This window comes from Cyprinodon tularosa, unplaced genomic scaffold, assembly GCF_016077235.1.
Source record: "Cyprinodon tularosa strain WSP-4 unplaced genomic scaffold, ASM1607723v1 ctg90, whole genome shotgun sequence".
In the NCBI taxonomy this organism is placed as follows: Eukaryota; Metazoa; Chordata; class Actinopteri; order Cyprinodontiformes; family Cyprinodontidae; genus Cyprinodon; species Cyprinodon tularosa.
In genome coordinates, this window is record NW_024039674.1 from 961949 (window position 1) to 981763 (window position 19815).

General features: G+C 36.7%; 1 protein-coding gene across 1 annotated transcript; it reads left to right on the forward strand.

Moving 5' to 3' along the window:
* Nucleotides 1-6275: 6275 nt before the first annotated feature.
* On the forward strand, nucleotides 6276-11708 carry LOC119776002 (galanin receptor 2a). Its single transcript, XM_038274194.1, has 2 exons — nucleotides 6276-6689; nucleotides 9984-11708. The coding sequence occupies exons 1-2, from the start codon at nucleotides 6349-6351 to the stop codon at nucleotides 10651-10653; spliced, it is 1011 nt and encodes a 336-aa protein (XP_038130122.1). The 5' UTR covers nucleotides 6276-6348; the 3' UTR covers nucleotides 10654-11708.
* Nucleotides 11709-19815: the final 8107 nt, after the last annotated feature.

Consider the following 19815-nt stretch of genomic DNA (forward strand, 5'->3'; position numbering starts at 1 on the left):
ACTAGGGGAGACTGAGGAGAAGAAAAAACATAGAAACTAAGTTTCTCTCTATGGTTGCCAGACACAACGACTTCAATAGGTTCGGTCTGGTGTGAAATCACAGGTAGGGCCTTACCATTAAGGGCAGATACACAGAGGGGAGCAACCAGGGGAATGGTAGGAATCTTTAGCTGTTGTACCAACTCACTGTCAATCAGATTCTGCTCACACCCAGAATCAATCAGAGCATGGAGCTGAACTGACTCCTGCTCAATGATAAGGGAAGCTGGTAAGGCTAAACGGGAAACAGAGTTACTGAGACTACCCACCAGTATTCCCGTAGCTACTGGTGGGCTCTCTCTTTTGGCCGAAGGGGACAAACTGAAATGTAATGTCCAGCCCGGCCACAGTACAGGCATGCCCGGGCTTCAAAGCGACGCTGGCGCTCCTCTGGTGAGAGCCTGGCACGCCCCACCTGCATGGGTTCCTCCATGGGTAGATCTGGCTGGGGGCTAGCCCTTTGGGGGCCCCTAGGTGGAGTTGCAACAGGGGAAGCCGGCCTACGCCTTCGTTCTCTTGTCCTTTCACGTAACCGGTTGTCAATCCTTATAGCTAATGTAATTAGCTCTTCGAGGTCTGGGGGATCGTCCCGATAGGCTAACTCATCCTTAACATGCTCGTTTAGTGAGTTAATGAATGCCCCCTTGAGAGCCTGGGGATTCCAACCTGAAGTGGCTGCAATAGTTCGGAAATCAATAGCAAAATCGGCAACGGATCTCTGGCCCTGTTTCTGGGTCCAGAGTCTCCTAGTTACCTCTGTTTGGGTTTCAGCATGTCCAAAAGTCTGTTTGAATTCAGAAACAAAATCATCAAAGGATTGGTTAAACAGAGAATTAGAGTTATTCTTAGCTTCCGCCCACTGAAGTGCTCTCCCCTGGAGGAGTCCCACTAAATAAGAAATCTTAGATGCATCATTGGAGAAAGACTGGGGTGACCTACAAAAAACAAGGGAACATTGCAACAAAAAGCCTCCACACTTTCCAACCTCCCCAGAATAATGTTCAGGAACTGGCGAGGTGACATCCCGGAATTGACCACCTGGGGGCGGTAACGGGAGAGATGCGGCCGCTGCGCCAGCCGGAGAAGGGGGCGTAATGGAGAGTTTGTTTGTCAGTTCCTGGATCGACGCGGTCAGCTGATCCATGCGTTGAGCAGCAAACCCTTGCTGTTCAAACAACGAGCGCAACATCTCCTGGTGTTGTGTTAGCACGCTCTTATGCTCGGGGGAGGAGCCCGCTCGTGGTTCTGCTGGGTCAAACTGGCCTGATTGTTCTGTCATGATCGAGGGGATCTTTCTGACCCACATGCAGGAAACCACAAGCAGGATTCAAAGGATCAATCTCTTTATTGTACTGAAAACAGAATCCAAGATGGGTTCAGGCTGATCAGCTGCTTTCAGCTGCTTTGTTTCAGAAGATGAGCTGATCCCGGAGGGGGCTTGTGGATTGCAAAGGTGGGCTGGAGATCAAACGGTGGAGAGCGGGCAGGCAGACGGAGTGACAGCGGAGCCAACTTAGTCGGACAATCAGGCGGTGAAGGGTAGTCCAGCTGCTCCTTATAAGAGCTGCACCAGATGAGAAACAGGTGGATCACCTGTCGGGTTGGCACGCCCTCCAATTGGAGATCTGATTGGAAACCTGTAGTCTCAGCCACACACAGACACCATGACAGCCTCATAGCTTAAAACTGGTGGTTGGTTCCTTAGGAGAGGAGCCTGATAACTAAAAGATCTGCCTCCCATTCTACTTTAAGAAACTGTAGGAACCACAAGTAAATCTGCACATTGAGAGCGAAGTGCTCTTTTGGGAACATAAAGAACAATCATATCGCTGATATAAGAGTTCTAATATTCATCAGAACTCTGGCTGCAGCATTTTGGATCAGCTGAGGGCTTTTAACTACAGTTGGTGGACTTCCTTATAGTAAACAATTACAATAGTCCAGCCTTGTAGCAACAAATGCATGAACTAATTTCTCAGCATTACCTCTGGACAGGATATTACTAATTGCAAATGAAAGAAAGGAAATTCTAGAAACCTTTTGATAGGGGATTTAAATGACAGATCCAAAGACAATAATCGTTTTGTCTGCATTCAGAAGCAGTCAGAATGAGTCATCCAGATTTAAACCAGCCTGTTCCCTTATTTCCTTTCTAAAAAGAATGAAATGATCAACTGTACCAAATGTCGCCCTAACATCTAACAATAAAAGTATGGATACAAGTCCACTATCTGAAGGCATGAGAACATCATTAGAGACTTTCACCAGAGCTGTTTCAGTGCTATTATGAGCGCTAAAGCCACACTGAAACTCTTCAAAAACTTCATTATGGTGCAAGTGGTCGCAATAAATGATAAGTTTTTTAAATCAAGGGTAATTTCATTTGAATCTGCTTTACCGGAGACATCCATGTTTATCAAAGAACACTACTGCCACCTACCGGTTTGTGATGTCACGGTGCAGTATCAGCTGTTCAGCAAGTCCCAATGCTCTATATGGTGTTTGTGACAACGCGCTATTATCCAAGCCATCTGGAAAACATTCGTCTTCGAAATGATGGCTACATATTAAGGGTTTTTTCTCTGGCCAGAAGTTCGATTGCAAATCCTGCCTCTTCAAATTACTAATAAAACGCCGAACCCGTCCTTGGAGGATCATGAATCGGAAAGGTGAAGTAAGTAGTTTTTGTTAGTTTTTTTTCCACTTTTACCCGACGTATTACAACATCCAAATGTCATGATCGTGGGTAGTTTAACTATATGTCTCGCAAATTTCAATAGTAAAGTCCTTTCAAAATCTTAATTGTTGCTGATTGTGTGCGGGGAGAATGACGCTAGGCTTACCTTACCGTGATGTCACTGCCAGAAGATGTCAGGAGTGAGGTGTTACTATATTTGGGCAAAAATGGCCGGTCTCAGACTCAGTGATCGCAACAAAAATTATTATTTTAATTTTTTTACTGATTAACTCTAAATTTATTAAATCACAGTGAAGGTATTAGTTTTAGATATAGATAATGATTTATTGATTATTCCTTGCTGAGTAGAGCTTTCCTTTAAATAAAGGTTTAATTGCAGCTTCCTTAAAAGTCTGAGGTACATATCCTTGTAACAGGGACACACTAATCACATCTAAAATGGAGGAGAAAATCAGAGAGAATACCTTATTAAATAACCTTGTTGGAACTGGCTCTAACATACAAGTTGAAGGCTTAGATGAAGACAATAGTTTTGCTAACTCTGAAACTTCAACTGGATCAAAGCAGTCTAAACCCGGTTCAGATTCTATTGCTATCTCAGATGCTGCCTCACCTTTCAGAGATAAACCAATCATATTTAGAGGGTAGCCACTGATCTTATTTTTAATAGAGTAAGCATATTTACAAAAAAGTCCACAAAATCATTAGAGCTGAGAGTAGGTGGGATGGATGGTTCAACAGAGCTATGGTTATGAGGGAGTTTGGCAACTGTATTAAAAAGAATTCTAGTGTTATTCTCATTTTCCTCTATCAACAAAGAAAAATATGCTGCTCAAGTTTAAAGAAGGGACATTTTATACAGCAGTGTACTGTTTTTTCCAGACTTGGTAGGATTCCTGTAGACATGAAGAGCGCTATTTTCTCTCCAGTTTTCAAGCATGTTGCTTCAAAGCAGGCGTGCTGGAAGCTGTTTCAAGCGAGGGGGGCTGGCTGGGTTGGAAAACACATGACGTCATTATGTTGAGGGCTGTGGCTGACTTTTTTAACATAATATTGTAGGCCTACATTTGTCGCCAAAAACTGCCATTTAAAATGCATCGGAACAAAGCATGAACATTTTAAACTTTATATCTTCTCTTTTAATCATTCAAAATTGATCGTCTGCCTGGCTGTGTGTTTCCTGGATGGGGCCGCCTTTTACAGCTGCTTTTTATGTCTCTGCTTCCGTCTCCTTGAATCCCAGTGGGCCTCAGCAGATGGCCGCTCACACTGAGCCTGGTTCTGCTGGAGGTTTCTTCCTGTTAAAAGGGAGTTTTTCCTCTCCACTGTCGCTACAAGCATGCTTAGTGTGAGGGATTGTATTTGAGTCAATGAGTCGGTGCAATTAACTGGTTTACTTAGATAGAAAACTTTGTATCAATTTGACTGGATGATCTGGTTGAACTGTAAAGTGCTTTGAGATGACATGTGTCAAACAACAGCTTGCAATCAACAGGAACAGGAATACTTGAATGAAACATGGCCTAAATATAGCCTAAACTGAGCATTGAACATCTTGAAAGTCCATTCGACTATGGATATGGGGAATGATTTCATATCTGAAACAAAAAACACACACAAAAAAAAATAATAATTTCATATTTTATCACTTAATACAGACATAATATTTAGTGATATGCAGCCTTATTCTAGCGTATAGGTGAATTAAAACCATTTCTCACCTCAAAATAGTCAGAAATACGTTTCTGCTGCCTATTGCTACCCATGCCTAAACGAATGTAAGGTGGCGGATGCACTTCAGGGGGAGTAGCCTAGTTTTTTATGAAATATTAAAATAATGAATCATTAGTTTATATCTTATACACAGCCCATCATTTTAATCCCATATCAAACACAGTCTTTTAAAAAATAAATACATAAATAATTTCATGTTTTTAAGTACAATATTATGTTACCCCACAGCCCCCCACCATGGGGGGCTGATGCTATGACGAGGGAGGCTGCAGCCCCCACAGCACCCCCCTTCCCATGCCACTGCTTCAAAGTGCTCAGCTCTACATTAAACCAGGGAGCCAGCTTTCTATTTTTAAAGTTTTTCTTTTTCTAAGTGGCTACATTGTCTAGTATACATGGAACTAGCAGACCCCTCAACAAAATTATCAGTTTGTGAGTGGACATACTGTAAATTAAACAGTTGCCCTCTGAATTATTGATCAGTGATACAGACAACATAAAAACAAACAGAACAGATTCCTTAAAATGTATAGCTCCATTATCTAATAATCTGCTAAAGTGAACCCTTCTTTTTGGGGAGGAGAACTGTGTTAAAGTAACTTTGGAGGGTTCTAAACTGTGGTGAGAAAGGACATGGTTGTGAAGAAATATTTCTTCACATTCAATACCATATATCAGCACAAGATCAAAGTATGAAGATAAGAATGTGTGGGACTTTTCACATTTTGAACTAAGCCAATCATTGGCTTAGTTTAATCAGTCTTTTAAACTATTACCTTCACTGTCAGCGTGAATAAGATCCACCCCTATAATGACCATGTCAGTATTTGACACTTGTATTTCAAATAGAACCTGGTGGACGATACAAAGTTACAAACTTTTTTTTTTTTATCTATTATTGAGTATAATCAGATTAGAGCACAATTTTATTTTCAGTGATGTCTTGATTCTGTTAGCTATTATACCTACTTTGTTTGATGAAAGTGAATTCTGCTTTCCTGCAAATGGATTTAAAAACTTCTCTTTTAAACGAGGTCTATCAATGTATTTTTTTATAACATAGGTGGATTACCTATACCAAGTCATATATTATATTGTGGTTTAACAGAAACTTTCTGAATTTATTTTAATTAATTTTGTTACATGTTTTGATGATCTGAAGCATTTTTTGTACTAAAAAAGGCACTTTTCAAAGCTATTTCCATATGATCCCAGCTGTAACTATACAGTCTCCCTATATAGACATGACTAGAAATCCTCAGGCATCTTATAACCCCCTTGTGAATAATAACGATTTAACTTTCTTATTTAATGTGGAGGGAGTACAGTATGTAGCCTATGTATACCTCATGAAGTTTGAAGTATACAAAATTTTAGGGTTAAATACGTCACAAAATGGTTTTCTATTGCCTTTGTAATGATGCAGTATGTCCACAGGGTGACAGACTTATGCTGTTTTAGTTTTTAAGCCAATTAATCCTCATTTTTGCTGCTTCAAAACCACTCTTTGTTGGCAATTTATTCGACAAACATAATTAACCAACATTAGTAATAGTTTGTATATTGCTTTGTCTTTCTGGGTGTTATTTTGGACATGTTTGCATTTTGAAGCCAAACACATAACTTCTAACGCGCAAAACCCATCAGAACAGTTTGGGAATTGTTTGAATATACCTCAGTTTATGTTACAAATGTTTAGGCAGCTTGAGTCTGGGATCATCAGATGCTGGGATTCTCTCTCTCTGTGGCATATGGTGTTATTCAGCTAAATCCATCTGGACCTGTGGTCTGGGTGCAGTGCGTAATGAGCGATGAGAGCTGCGCATTAATGCCCGTGCGCGCACATCAAACCAACTGACCCAAAGCCAAAGAGAAATATGAATCTGTCCTGCACAAACTCTTCTGAGTGGAAAGCGGAGTCCGTATTGATTTCCGTGAGTTTTTCCCTCATCTTTCTACTCGGCATCACGGGGAACTCTCTGGTCCTCGCAGTTCTGTGTCGCAATGGCCAGATGAGCACCAAGACCACCAACATGTTCATCTTCAGCCTTGGGGTGGCTGATCTCTGCTTCATTGTATTCTGCGTGCCGTTTCAAGCCACCATTTACACCCTGGATCAGTGGATGTTCGGTCCGGTGCTCTGCAGAGCCGTGCACTTCTTCATCTTTCTCACCATGTACGCCAGCATCTTCACACTGACTGCCGTTTCCCTGGACAGGTGCGCAACTCTGCAAACCTTATGAGCATTTTATAGATTATCTTGTAAATGTGAACTTAAATGAGTAAGTTTTAGAAGCAGGGATTTTCAACAAAACTTAGACAATTCCACAGTAAATAATAATAAAAAAAAACTAAATGTGCGTGTGTCATTAATGGTGTGAAGTTGAATAAATCTGTTAAGTTGGAGGAAATATCAATAAAAATGTTTTTTTATTGCCACATTTAAACCTTCAGGATCAATATGTACCGATTTTCAGCCCAGCATAAAGTATCAAATACCCTCAGTCACTGCCTGAAAGCTGCAATCAAGGAGGAAAATGTTCAAACTCCAGGAGAGTCAGCTGAGTTTGAGAAGTGATAAATCAGAGGAACCCCCTCTTTAAGAATAAAATATGTTTTCTCATCGCTAATGATAAACTTATTAACATTAGAGTTAATTAATACAAAATACTAAAGAATTATAGGTGTGTCTTGTCCAGCTATCCAATGGCATAAATATCCGTAAACAGAGACTGCAGTTGCTTAGGGCCTCCATCTCTTAGAGGCCCCCTACGCAATTGTACTCTAGGTCCTAGAGTCTAGGACATCCCTTTGCAGATGATGATGTTTGGTAATATCACATGGTATGTCAAAATAGCATTTTAATTCAGTTTAATTTACAAATTTGCGATCAGTATCATCTGCCCTTCTAACATAATTTACATCATTATTAACTCACAAAAACCTCTAAAAAGTGATTTAACCGTTGTATTTATTCTAGGCATTATGCATTTAAATTTAAAGAAAGATTATTCTAATTTTCTAGTAATATATAATGGGGTGAGTGGCGGCCTAGTGGTTAGAAGGGGGGGGCCATGGCCACCCTTAGCCAATCATTGGCCACCCCTATGGCCACCCCTACCATTTATTTCCCTCTAATACAGACAGTGGCAACAGTAATCCTCTTAAGTGGAATATTCAAAACATTTTAATTTTTCATATATTAACATTTACTTGAGAACAAAAAAACTGTGGGTAATTATGCACATCAATATAGTAACATTAAAATAAGTGTAGAAATAAAGCAGAAATAGATTTTGTGTTTTATGGGGTAAAGGAAAAAGGATGCCTCTGCAAGTCATCTAGGAGTCTTCAGTGATTTCATAGATACTATTATCTATTTTAATAAAAACATATATAACTATCAATTTATGTAGATATTAGTACTTATAAATATCAATTGTATGCAGAATGATTACTGATAAAAGTGGGTAAATAATGAGAATGGAAAAGATCGCCCAAGATTCGCCCCAAACTCAAACCTGAAAGAGTTTTATCCACTATACCTTTTATCTAGAAAGCACGGATGTTTGAATATATTCACCTATTTTTTACCAAAGGCTGTAGGAAAGTATCGCTTGTCTTTATTTAGAAAATATGGATGTTTTGCTCAATAATGTTCCTGTTGGAGCAGTGTAGACCGACCATGAAGTTTTGCTGCCTATCTACCTTTGGTTGCCCCTTAGTGTACATTAGTTATTGCCTGGCCACCCTTATAAAAATGTTCTGGCTACGCCTCTGGTGGTTAGGGCATGGAGCTTGGAATCCTGAGGGTCTGAGTTCAAGCCCCACTCCCACAGACTGCCACTCAGGGTGTCTGAGCAAAGACCGTGGGGTGCTTCTCGGGCAATATAATAATAGTAACAACAGTAATAATAGATCACATGCTCACTAATGTCTGCATTTTTATTTTGAATCAATGTAGTAGGATAATTTCAAATTTAATCCTTTTGATCTGGATTGATGTTCTGTGATACCCTTAGAAGCCTTGTTCTTTTCAAACATGTGGAGTTTTAAAACATCTCTGCTTTTGCCCCTGGAAAAACAAAACACAGATAATCTGTGTCCCTTATTTTGAAGGCAGAACATTATTTCCTTATTCCTTCTTTTTAAGTGTTTGAGAATAATGGGGAATGTGTCTTACTTACAACATCTTCACTTAAGGGTTTTATTTTTTATGAGAGTTTAAAAGTTTATTTTTAAAAGCTATATCCCTTTTTAATTACTTCTTTATATAGGCAATATTAAGATAAAACCTCCCTCTCTAAATAATACTGTGATTGTAAGGCTTTATTTTTAAGAATATATTTAAGATTTGTTTTTATAGATCATCATCATTTCTTTTATAATTCCACTATTAATGAGGAACCTATAGCAACAGACTCCCCTTTAAAAATAAAGGTTTTATCAGGAATACTATCACTGAACTTTATTTTGAAATCTCAACATTGTCCATTTTTATCACATTTTCTTCTATCTTTGCAGTTTGATCAAATTAAGCAATTATTTACTCCATTAGATATTGACACTTTCTTTATTTTGAAGAAAATCAATACAAAAATATATTTGTATGTTTGTATTAAATTGATTACTTAATCTGATAAATTTATTGTGAATTAACTGATAGAATTTGAAATAAAATCTATTTTGGAAGTAACAAGAAAAAAAAAAGTTTATTGGTAAAATTGGCTATTTAGCAGTTTAAAACAATCTCTTGTAGTGATTTATCATTTATAACCTGGTATTTGAAGAGCATTTGTTTGACCCCAAAATGTCACTAATTTGTTTTAGCCTGTCAAGTTAAATCCTTCTTTAATTGGATTCCAAAATCAGAATTTGTTGTTTTTATACTGGGGAGTTTTTGCTGTGAAAGTCTTTTACTCTTTGTTCAGCCTGTACATTTTGGGACCTACAGTAATAGCGTGGTAATTTCAGCCTTTTCTAAAAATTTAAGCTCATATTTTCTCTCATAAGCAAAATTATCAACCAGCCTGAATTGAATAATGTTCGAAAACCACTGGTAGTATAAAAAATGTTTGAGCAATTTATGACACCAGAGTGTGTTGATAAAAAAAAAATACTGATTCTTATTTTTATTGGAAAGTTTGACCATGTAAATCAACTTTCCAAATCCAAGTTTTCGAAGAACATTGTCATCTCTAAAACAGCATTGGAATCCCAACCAACAGTAATCTCTCATTCCTTCATGCTCCCTTCTAACAATGTGGCTCACTCTAGGTCACAATTCACTTTGAAAAAAATTATTGTGCCATTTTAATACTGAGGTCATTGGTCATTGGGGAAAAAGCATTGTCTCTATATCTGGTCTGGTTACAACAGCTAAAACAAGGTCTGTTTTTAATGACATTTGGTTTTCTTTTTGACCACCAGGCTCAATATTTTCTCAGAGCACCACAAACAAAATAACCTCTAATCGTTCCTTTATTCAACAGTTTTCAATCTGTTTCTACAGGTATTTAGCCATATGTTACCCGCTTCGTTCCAGGCAGATGAGAACTCCAAAGAATGCCCTCATTTCTATCTGCCTGCTTTGGTCTTTGGCTTTGGTTTTTTCTACACCGTACCTCAGCTACTTCTCTCAGATGGACCTTGATGGCACCATGCTTTGTATTCCTACCTGGGAGCCCAGACCTCGCTTTATAATGGATCTGTGCACCTTCATCTTTGGATACCTCCTTCCTGTCCTTGTGCTCTGCCTCACATATGCACGCACTATCCGCTACCTATGGACCAGTGTGGATCCCGTCAAGGACAAGTCAGAAACAAGACGATCCAAGCGGAAAGTCACCAAAATGATCTTGATCGTGGCTGCGCTCTTCTGTCTCTGCTGGCTTCCTCATCACCTCATAATCCTCTGTATGTGGTTTGGACATTTCAAGCTCAACCACACAACCTACGCCTTACGCATCTTATCCCACTTGGTAGCATACGCCAACTCCTGCCTCAATCCCATTGTCTACGCACTCGTCTCCAAGCATTTCCGCAAAGGTTTTCAGAAGGTTTTCAGCTGCTCAAGGAAGAACAGGGAGGAGAACAGGGTGCATGTGATTCAGGCTGTGAACACGGTCAGCAACATTGAGACAAGACCCTCAGAGGAAGAAGCAGCTTCCACAGCAACCTGAGTTAAAGACTAAGAAAGGTTCTCAGAACATCTTTTCAAAGTCATGTTTACTATGTTTCGTAAATATTAATCATGTTGCAGCTGAAAATAATTGGTAACAAGCAGTCAAGAATACAATGTGATATAGCCAGAGATTTAAGACATTTAATGTATCGCCTCAAAGAGGAAATTCATGATGAAAAAGAATTATTGTGTTTGAAAAGTTTAGGTTTTATAGATTAGAAGACAAGTGTTTATTTAATACTTTGTATTATTGGTAATCTTTTGATTTTTTTAAATCTTTTTTTACATCAAAACCAAATTTATGACTGCTTTACCAGAGCTAGAGTAGAACATGGTTGGATTGATTTCTCAATTTCTTAAGAAGTTCCTCTTTGATTTTTCAGAACTAAATAGGTCCTTTGAATAAGATGTAAAACGCCTTTAACAAGAAATAGAGTTAAGTTGCCTTATGCTCAAGCCCTTATGAGTGGTTCACAATGTAGATCTGAAAATATTTGGGGGATTTTCAAAACTTTTGAGACCATCACACATTAAGCACAAAACACCACACATGAAATGGTTTCTTTCAGGAAAATTCAGATGTTAGATGGTAAAACCGAAAAAAAAAATCCTATGATCAGACATAAGATCAGACAGAACAAATATGCTCAACAATGGACAAGTAGTGAAGATGCTTTGTAGACTAGTTTTTGGAGAAAAAAAGATTAAGAAAAGGCGATTTCCTCAGGTGGTGCTTTCTGATTGGCTGCATGTCACATTAAAAGTTTTACATCCCTGCCTGTTGGCGAAACACTACACTCAGAGAAATAATCCAACCTGTTGGATTTGAGGTTTGAGCTGTCCCAACTTCATTATGAGCAGACTAGATCACAAACATGCCACACACAGCAGAATTTCCTCATATTATCCAAAAGCCATCACAAAAATCAACACTAATATTTTACCATTTGAACGAGGTATCCAAACTATTGTGTCTGGCTGGTTTGATTTTAATGGATTTTAGCAATTTGTTTAGACACAAAATTGTATTTTCTTGTGTTTGATTTATTTACATTTTTACTTATTCTCTCTGGGATGAATTGGTAAAAGATTAAAAATGTAGTATTACATTTATAAATATATAAATATATATAAATATGTTTATAAAAGTAAGTTGGCTGTTAATGAATAAAAGTTCTGTGCTGTTGTAACTTAAGGTTCTACATTCGGTGTTTTGCTTTTTGAAAGTTTTTTTTTTTTCTTTTTAACATGTCAGATGATCTGCTAATGATACTGTTGCTCACCGGTAAACAAAAAGCAAGCAGCTGGTTGATATAAGATTATTAACTTAAATAGCCAAGATCTTTAACTGCTACCGTATGTTTAACTCAGACGTTTTTAAGACTTTACATGGTGTTTCACAACATATATAGACATGTGGTGCTTTTAAGTTACTAAAGTGTGTAAGGTGTAAACCCCATGCTTAGAATTTATTTACATAATAGAATTTGAGTAAATTTGGTAAATGAAAGCCATACAAAAATATATTTGTGAAGGGCTCCCCTCTTAGTTTTGTTCTTCATTTAATAAACGTTTTGAACTTGCCTACTGACTGTCTCTCCTTTATTTAACACCGTGCATTTCATGTTGTTCATGAATGCCAGTATTCCCTTCTTCACTAAGGTACTTACTTTCCTTCAACTTACTGTAGGTACAAACTGGAATGAGATCATATTGGCAAGTATTTGAAAATGAATAAAAACTCAAACTCAGATCATTATGTAGATGTTTTTACTGATCTACCTCTATCTATTAACCTTGTTTAAGATATTTTTTTATTATTTCAACAACAAAATCAACAAACAGGTATTTAAAGTGTTACCAGCAGAGATTCTAAAATGATAGAAAAATGACATAAACACACAAATAAGAAAAATCAAACCTGACAAACAGTCCTCACAAATTTATAAATGACTTATTTTCTTAAAAGCAATTTGTATTAATATAGCTATTGTTTTATTTTTATTTACAGCCTTTTATTTATTCTATAGGTTGTTGGTTTTTTAATTTAATGAAATAATTAACTGTGTTTTACTGTTTGTAATTTATATATCAATGCCAGCTGTATATAGCACACAATTTTATTTTTTGTTTTAAATCAAATTAAGTTGGACTTATAAAATGAACACTATGTTCTACCAACAGGACATTGATCCCCACTCTTCAATTGTTCACTTTGTGTAAAAAAAAAAAAAAAAAAAAAAAAAAAAAAAAAGGTTAAGAGTTTCTTGGGACTGATTTCTCATTTCTGTGTGACACAAGCAAATTTATAGATCTTCATATGTTTTGGTTTTTATAAAGGAGACTTTTTGCTGGTTGCAACATTTGTATAAATGTCTTTTTATTTTGTACTTACTTTCTGGATGGTTATTGTTCCAATTTGACCAGCATCAATGTGTCGAACACAGAGATGAGTTTGCTGATTTAATGAAAAATGTAACAGAAACAAAATCCAAGAACCAAAAACCAGGAGACATCAGGGAAAAACACACATGGGGAGCCAAGTAACAACAATGAATAACTGCAAAGGAGGTGGGACCAAACAAAGAATTGACTAATGAGCTGATATGGAGCAGGTGTGGATAGAAGTAACTAGAAGGGAGCTACTGTAGGGGAAAGGATACAGGCACAAGGGGGCAACAGAGAGTAACTTGAAAAATTCTAAACAAAAATAACACAAAATGGAAAAGAAACCAAATATCAACAAAACAGAATGACATTCATGTGTCATTTGTAAAATTCACCAGTCTCATCTGTAGAAAAAAAAAAAGATCTCACAATATAATGATACAACTTGTGTATTTGACATTGATTTAGTGGGATAGATGATGTATAGAATCCATAGAAGGATATAGTTATATTTATAGTTATATTTCTCCGTGTATCTAAATGTAAAATGTAAAAATAACAGTTTAAAAAAGCAGAGCGCATTTTTAGACATCTCTGGAGTACAGAGTAGACGTAAAGGATACTTAAACAGTTAGGGGTAACTGAAGTCAAAAACCAATACAATCACCTTTGGCCCATTGTTCCATGTTTTACAGGAGTTCTAGAGGTACGTTTTTCTTCTCTGAGCCAGTTTACATCAATCTGACCTATAAATCATGCATTGCATTTCAACCATCTACTCAATGTCTATGCCTGGATTACCATGCAGGGTTACTGGTAAATCTCCAGTGGTCATTGGGAGAGAGGCGTTTATGTCCAATATGGGGCTATTTTGACTCCTTAATTGAAGCTTAATGTTGCTGTAATAATTATTTTGTAATATGAAGCTGTATGTATCCATGATCACAATGAAGATTTAGTTTCTTGAAAACTCTGCTTCCACACTTCTGATGTGCAGTTAAAGCAGCATGACTTTAATGACTTTATGTTTTTGACTGCTTGAAAACCAAGACATGGATTTGAAGAATTTCCCTTTAAACTAAACACAGCAACCCCAATTAAATGTATTCATATGTCTGGCAGACTGGGAATTGATCTCCTAATTTTACCAAGATTTTCTTTGACTGAAAGTAATGTTAACGTGTGGAATTGTCCCAGAGAAAGACTCAACTAGTAGCTGATAATCTACGAAAGGAGCTAATAATCAGGGTGATGGAAAGAAGCCTTCCAACATTGGAGCTCATTGTCAAAGGTCGATCATCCAATTATCAATAGAAGCTTGGGGATGCACAAGGTTGGTCAACGGTCATAATAAAAAATGATTACTGTAATATCAATAAACATATTTCCCCAGTTGTAAATAAAATAAATAATTTCAACATCTTTGATTTAGAATATATATGTTTTTTAATTATGTTTTTACATGCATTTATTAGCTTTTGAGAGAAGCCTGCCTCAGCCCTATCAATAGCAAGTTTCTTAACTGAATGAACATTTGCTTAAATTAAAATACTCCACCAATATGAATCATTTCAGGCTTAATTTAACTGAATGAGAAATTCCAAAGTAAGACAGGTTTAGATAAAAAGTGTGAATTTCTGGGAGCTCAGACACCTGATCATGTGTCTGCTGGCATAAAAAAAAAATAAATAAATTCAGCTACTATCATCCACCAATATTATCTCATCAATGCATGTTTTGTATAAAGTGTTTAATTTAGGTTTAATCTGCTTTTCTTCATGTATCTCAAAAGAGGTAAGATGAGTTTGACATCAGGAGGGTCGATGGTGGACGTGGGCAGCGTGGGACCTAAACCAGAGCATTATGTAATCAGACAGATTTCTCCAGATCTTCATATCTGCTGTGATTACCCTGACAACAGGCCTCTGAAGCTGTTTTTATTGTAAAATGTCAGTATGAGAGTTTATTGTTGTTCAATGCTCTCTTAGAAATACCTAAGGAACGTAAAAATGATCTGGAACGGTATACCTGAAATGTGTCTGTTCAGAAAAGAGGAAACAGGAAATCAATAAAGTAATGTCACAGGCAGAAATGCTTCATTCTCCAGGTGATTTTTGACTTTATATTTTCAGGTTTTCAGCAAACAGCTCTTTTGGAATTATCCTATTGAAGCTAAAATTTCATTTATGTTGTTTGTCCATCTGTGTTGCTCCAATCTGATGAATCAGATGTTTGCGTAAGCTGCTGGTATAGTGCCTAAAAATCAATGATTTTGTTTTGTCCATGTGTTTTTTAACCATGAACCAACCATGAATGTTTACCCATAAATGTTAAAAAAAAAAAACTACATCAACAAAGACGTCTCTTTTTTCTGCAGTAACTGTAGGTTTAAATAGTGAAGGAACTGTATTTCTCAACAACAGGCTTTGTTATGCTTGGAAGGACAGAAGAGTAACCTGGTATGGTGTTATTGTTAGAAGGGATAATTAATGGATAAAATAAGAAACAAATCAAGTTATGTGATTTTTTTTTCAGACTTGAGCCCATTAATGAGTTCCTGTCTGGAGGAGACACAATGAATGAGATTTTATCGCTGCTTTGATGTTTCTTCATGAGCGGATGGATAAAGTTGAAACCGTCTTGTTGAACTACAAATAAGCTGCAGCTTTGGTGAATACAGAATGTGGGGGTTACATTCCTGCTATTGAACCGACACCTTGACTTGGGGAAGGGGGCTTTAGTGCTCAGATGATCCCAGAGGCTGTGGTTGGGAAACTTAAATACCCCTGGTAGTGTCCCCCAAGGCAAACAGTCTCTGGGTGACAGGCCAGACAAATAGCAGTTCAGAAGCCCTTATAAGACAACAAAATCAAAGCAAGTGACATCACTGCAGAGACCTTTCCCTGGAGCAATGCCTAGGGTTGTGGTACATCTGCGAGCACCTGCACTGCAAAAACGATCTAGAAATAAGAAGAAAAAAAATGCACAGATTAAGAGTATTTATTCTTAATTTGAGTAGATAAAAAATATGGTTTGCCAATTAAATTAGCATTTTTACTCTTAAAATAAGATAATTAGATAATATGCACTTGAAATAAGACAAAGCAATTATTTCTTTTCTTATTTTAAATGCAAATTGTCTTGCTCCATTGGCAAAGAAAAATGTACTTATTTAGCTTTACATTTTTTGTAGTGTGGTTGGCAGGTTCCTCCCTGTGGGACCCAGCCAGAAAATGCTTGATTGGTTGATTAATTGATTGATTCGTGATTGATTTACTTTATTGATCTCACAGTAAAAATTTACTCAGCTCAAATAGTCAAAGGAGAAGAAGAATGTGATATATAAAGTATATACAGTGCGTCAGGATATGACAGCCTTTTCATATTTTTTATAGTAGGATTATTAAACAGGGTTATTACACAGGGCGTTGACATGAATATTTATAAAGATGAATATTTACATATATATATATATATATATATATATATATATATATATATATATATATATATATATATATATATATATATATATATATATATATATATATATAGTTATTGCACTGGGTGTCAAATATAGAGAGTGACACGATTTAACAATTTAGTTTAACTTTAAATTAAAAACAAAATTTAAAGTTAAACAATTAGTCCCTAAGACTGGGTAAATAAATGTAGATATTTCCAAAAGCTCAACCTAAAAAATAAACTAGCTATACCCACACATTTGACCCGATTATATACCTTAATATTACCACTATTATTACTTTTTATTGTTATGATCAAAGATACTTTAATGCAAAGTAAATGGGTTACCAATTTACTACAATAACCATATAAAATTAATTAAATGTCAGAGTTGGATAATCCAGGTCCAGGAAGTAGAAAGCCTGCCTAGTTTTGCTTCATCCTGTTCACTTATCCAGTCGATGAGCCCCAGCCTGTGTTTTGAAGCCAAACATACAAATGGTTGGAAATAATCTTTGCACAGGCTTTTCTCCATCTGGATCTGGATTATCCATCCAAATTATTTCATGAAAGTCCGACAGCTTGGATAGAAAAAATGAGGGAACTTTAGGCTAAATCAGGACAGACATGTTTACAAGCTACAGCATTCATCTGTCATCCTGTTCTGTGGACATGCTCAGCTGCTTCAAGTGCTTTTATTGGAAAAGATGGACCTACAGTGCTTTCAAAGTCTTGAGGATCCTCATTCATTGTGAGGAATATAGGACAGACCTTTTTGTAATTCTTGCTCATCTCCAGTTTTTATCAATGTCAAGTACATAAGTGGTATTCCATGAATGCTATTTTCCTCTGGTATCTCATTGTGGAAACACAAACTTTGATCCTACCACTTTAAATGTTCTAGAATATTTTGTGTCCTCATCCTTCCTTTACTTTTTTTTTTTTTAAGTTTTTGGTGTGCCAGTCACTCTTGAAATGGATAATTAGGGTCCCGTGTTTTCGTCATTTGTGGATATTGCCTCTTGATGTTGCTGTTGTTGTTCCTCTGAGTCTAAAACCTTATAAAGCTCAGTTCTGCTCTCCAGCTAAAGGTAATAAGGTACCGTTCAGACTAAAAGATGTCATTTAGAGACTCCGTCTTCACCTTCTAAAAAAACCCTGAAAGAGAAGAACCAAACATTCAGGATCGATCAGTATCACCATGGAAACCTGCAGATTTAGAGGTGGACTGGTTGTCTTGGTAATAAGAGGCAACAGCTTTACCTCTTCACTGTGACCCACGAGATGATTTCAGCACTACAGGGGGACAGAAACACAGAAGAGCTCAGAGAGTTTGAATGCTCCAGGCTGGCTTCCATCATTATCATCATCATCATCATCATCATCATCATCATCATCATCATCTGGAGGAAACATTTAGCTCTTTGTTGAACAACTCTCATTAGGACCTTAATTTGTTATGCTTCATTTATAGCCTCATTTTATTTTAAACTTGGGATTTATTTAAACCATCTGCCTTCTCCTTCTTGAGCTTTAAATCCTATTAAGAAAATAATTTTCAGAATAGGTATTAAAAAAAATTAAGCTCAACTAAAAGCTGCAGGATTTTAAGAACAATTTCAAAACTGTTGTTTACCTTAAATATCAAGCTGTAAGACAGTCTGGTTTTTTTATTTGCAGAAAATCTGTACAAAGCACATAAATGCATTGTATTATCATCATTCCTTAATCAAACAAAAACCTTCAACAATGTCTTCAATTCATTAATTAATTCAACAACAAGAAACAAATGAATGATGCATTTAGGACTAAAACTGAAATTCTGATTCTGATTAATAAAAATTATTTAAAAAATGTGATTATATAATAAACTCAGGTGAGTGCTTTGTTAATTTGTTACAACTAAACCCTTAAAACCTAAAATTAAAAGGTAAAACTTAAATGACTAACTTTGACATTGTATGTTGAGACGTTTTGAGCCACTTCCAAGCTTTTTCTGGTTTGCAGTGATGGACAGGTTGACAGATACACTCAGACAGGAGTGCCCATTATTACATTAAGCCTCTGCAAGGTGGAACAGTAAAAGCTTTATGGAAGTTTGGATCAATTTAAGAACCTGGATTTGACCAGTTAAAGCAATGTAGAGAAGAGAAACAAAGACGTGTGTGTGGTTTGTTCAGAGAGGTCCGAGATTAGATGCAAGAGCAGAAAGGAATGTTTATAAGATGGTAGGGAGACCTGCAGTGTTTTTTGTTTGAGAGATGGCGGCATTGACAAAAAGAACATTTGTGTTCAGATTATGATTGGGAATGACCCGAATGGATGAAATAAGAAAAAAACAATATAGTGTTTTTCTTAAGCATTAACATGTTAAATCAGAAGGTTTGGAGCCCTGATGAACAGCCATGTTGGTTTCATTAAAAGACTGTTGACCTGAACATACTTAGACCACTTTATTAAACCCACCGGGAGCAATTCATTTGAGCCGTACACAAGAAAAACAAACAAAAAAGAACATATAATATAAAAAGAATAAATAAAAATTTAAAAATTATTAAAAAAATTGTAAAAAAAAATGTGACCAACCCCTTAAGCCCAGTAGGTCTTATGAGCAAATTCTACTGTACCTTTAATGACATATGTGAATTAAAGCACAAACTATAAATTGGAAACACAATTGTTTGTGTAGAAATAGAACTTTATTGAACTCACAATGCAGAAATTAACTCTGCATTTAACCAATACCCTTTAGGGGGGGCAGTGGGATGCCACTGTGCAGCACCCGGGAAACTTTGTGTGGGGTTAAGGGTCATGCTCAGAGAGCCAGTCTGTGGGAGGGGGGCTCAAACTCAGAATCCAAAGCTCTATGCCCTAACCATTAGGCCACCACTCCCCTAAAGGGCCAGATTCAAACCCGGGTCAGACACATCAAGGACTAAAGCCTCGGTACACTGAAGCACACCCAAAGACAGAAATGACAGAAAGGCATTGAGTGGTGGAACCACTGTTTTCAATGTCACTATGTCTGATTTATAGGTGATTAAACAAATAAAAAAGAAAAAATATTTAGCCTCACCAAAATTTCTTCCAAAATAAACACTACAAAACAACATGAAAACCCAAATGAAACTATGGATGAAGCCTCAGACTTTAAAGATCCACATCTTGACTATAATCAAGCAAATTTGGACTAAATAAGTTGAAGCATGTTTGTTCCATAAAGTTTAAAGGGGCAGTGTGCTAGGCGGAAATGTGATTTTGGCACAGTGGTGCCAAAAGTGGCCAAATTGTGCCAAATGCATTTTGC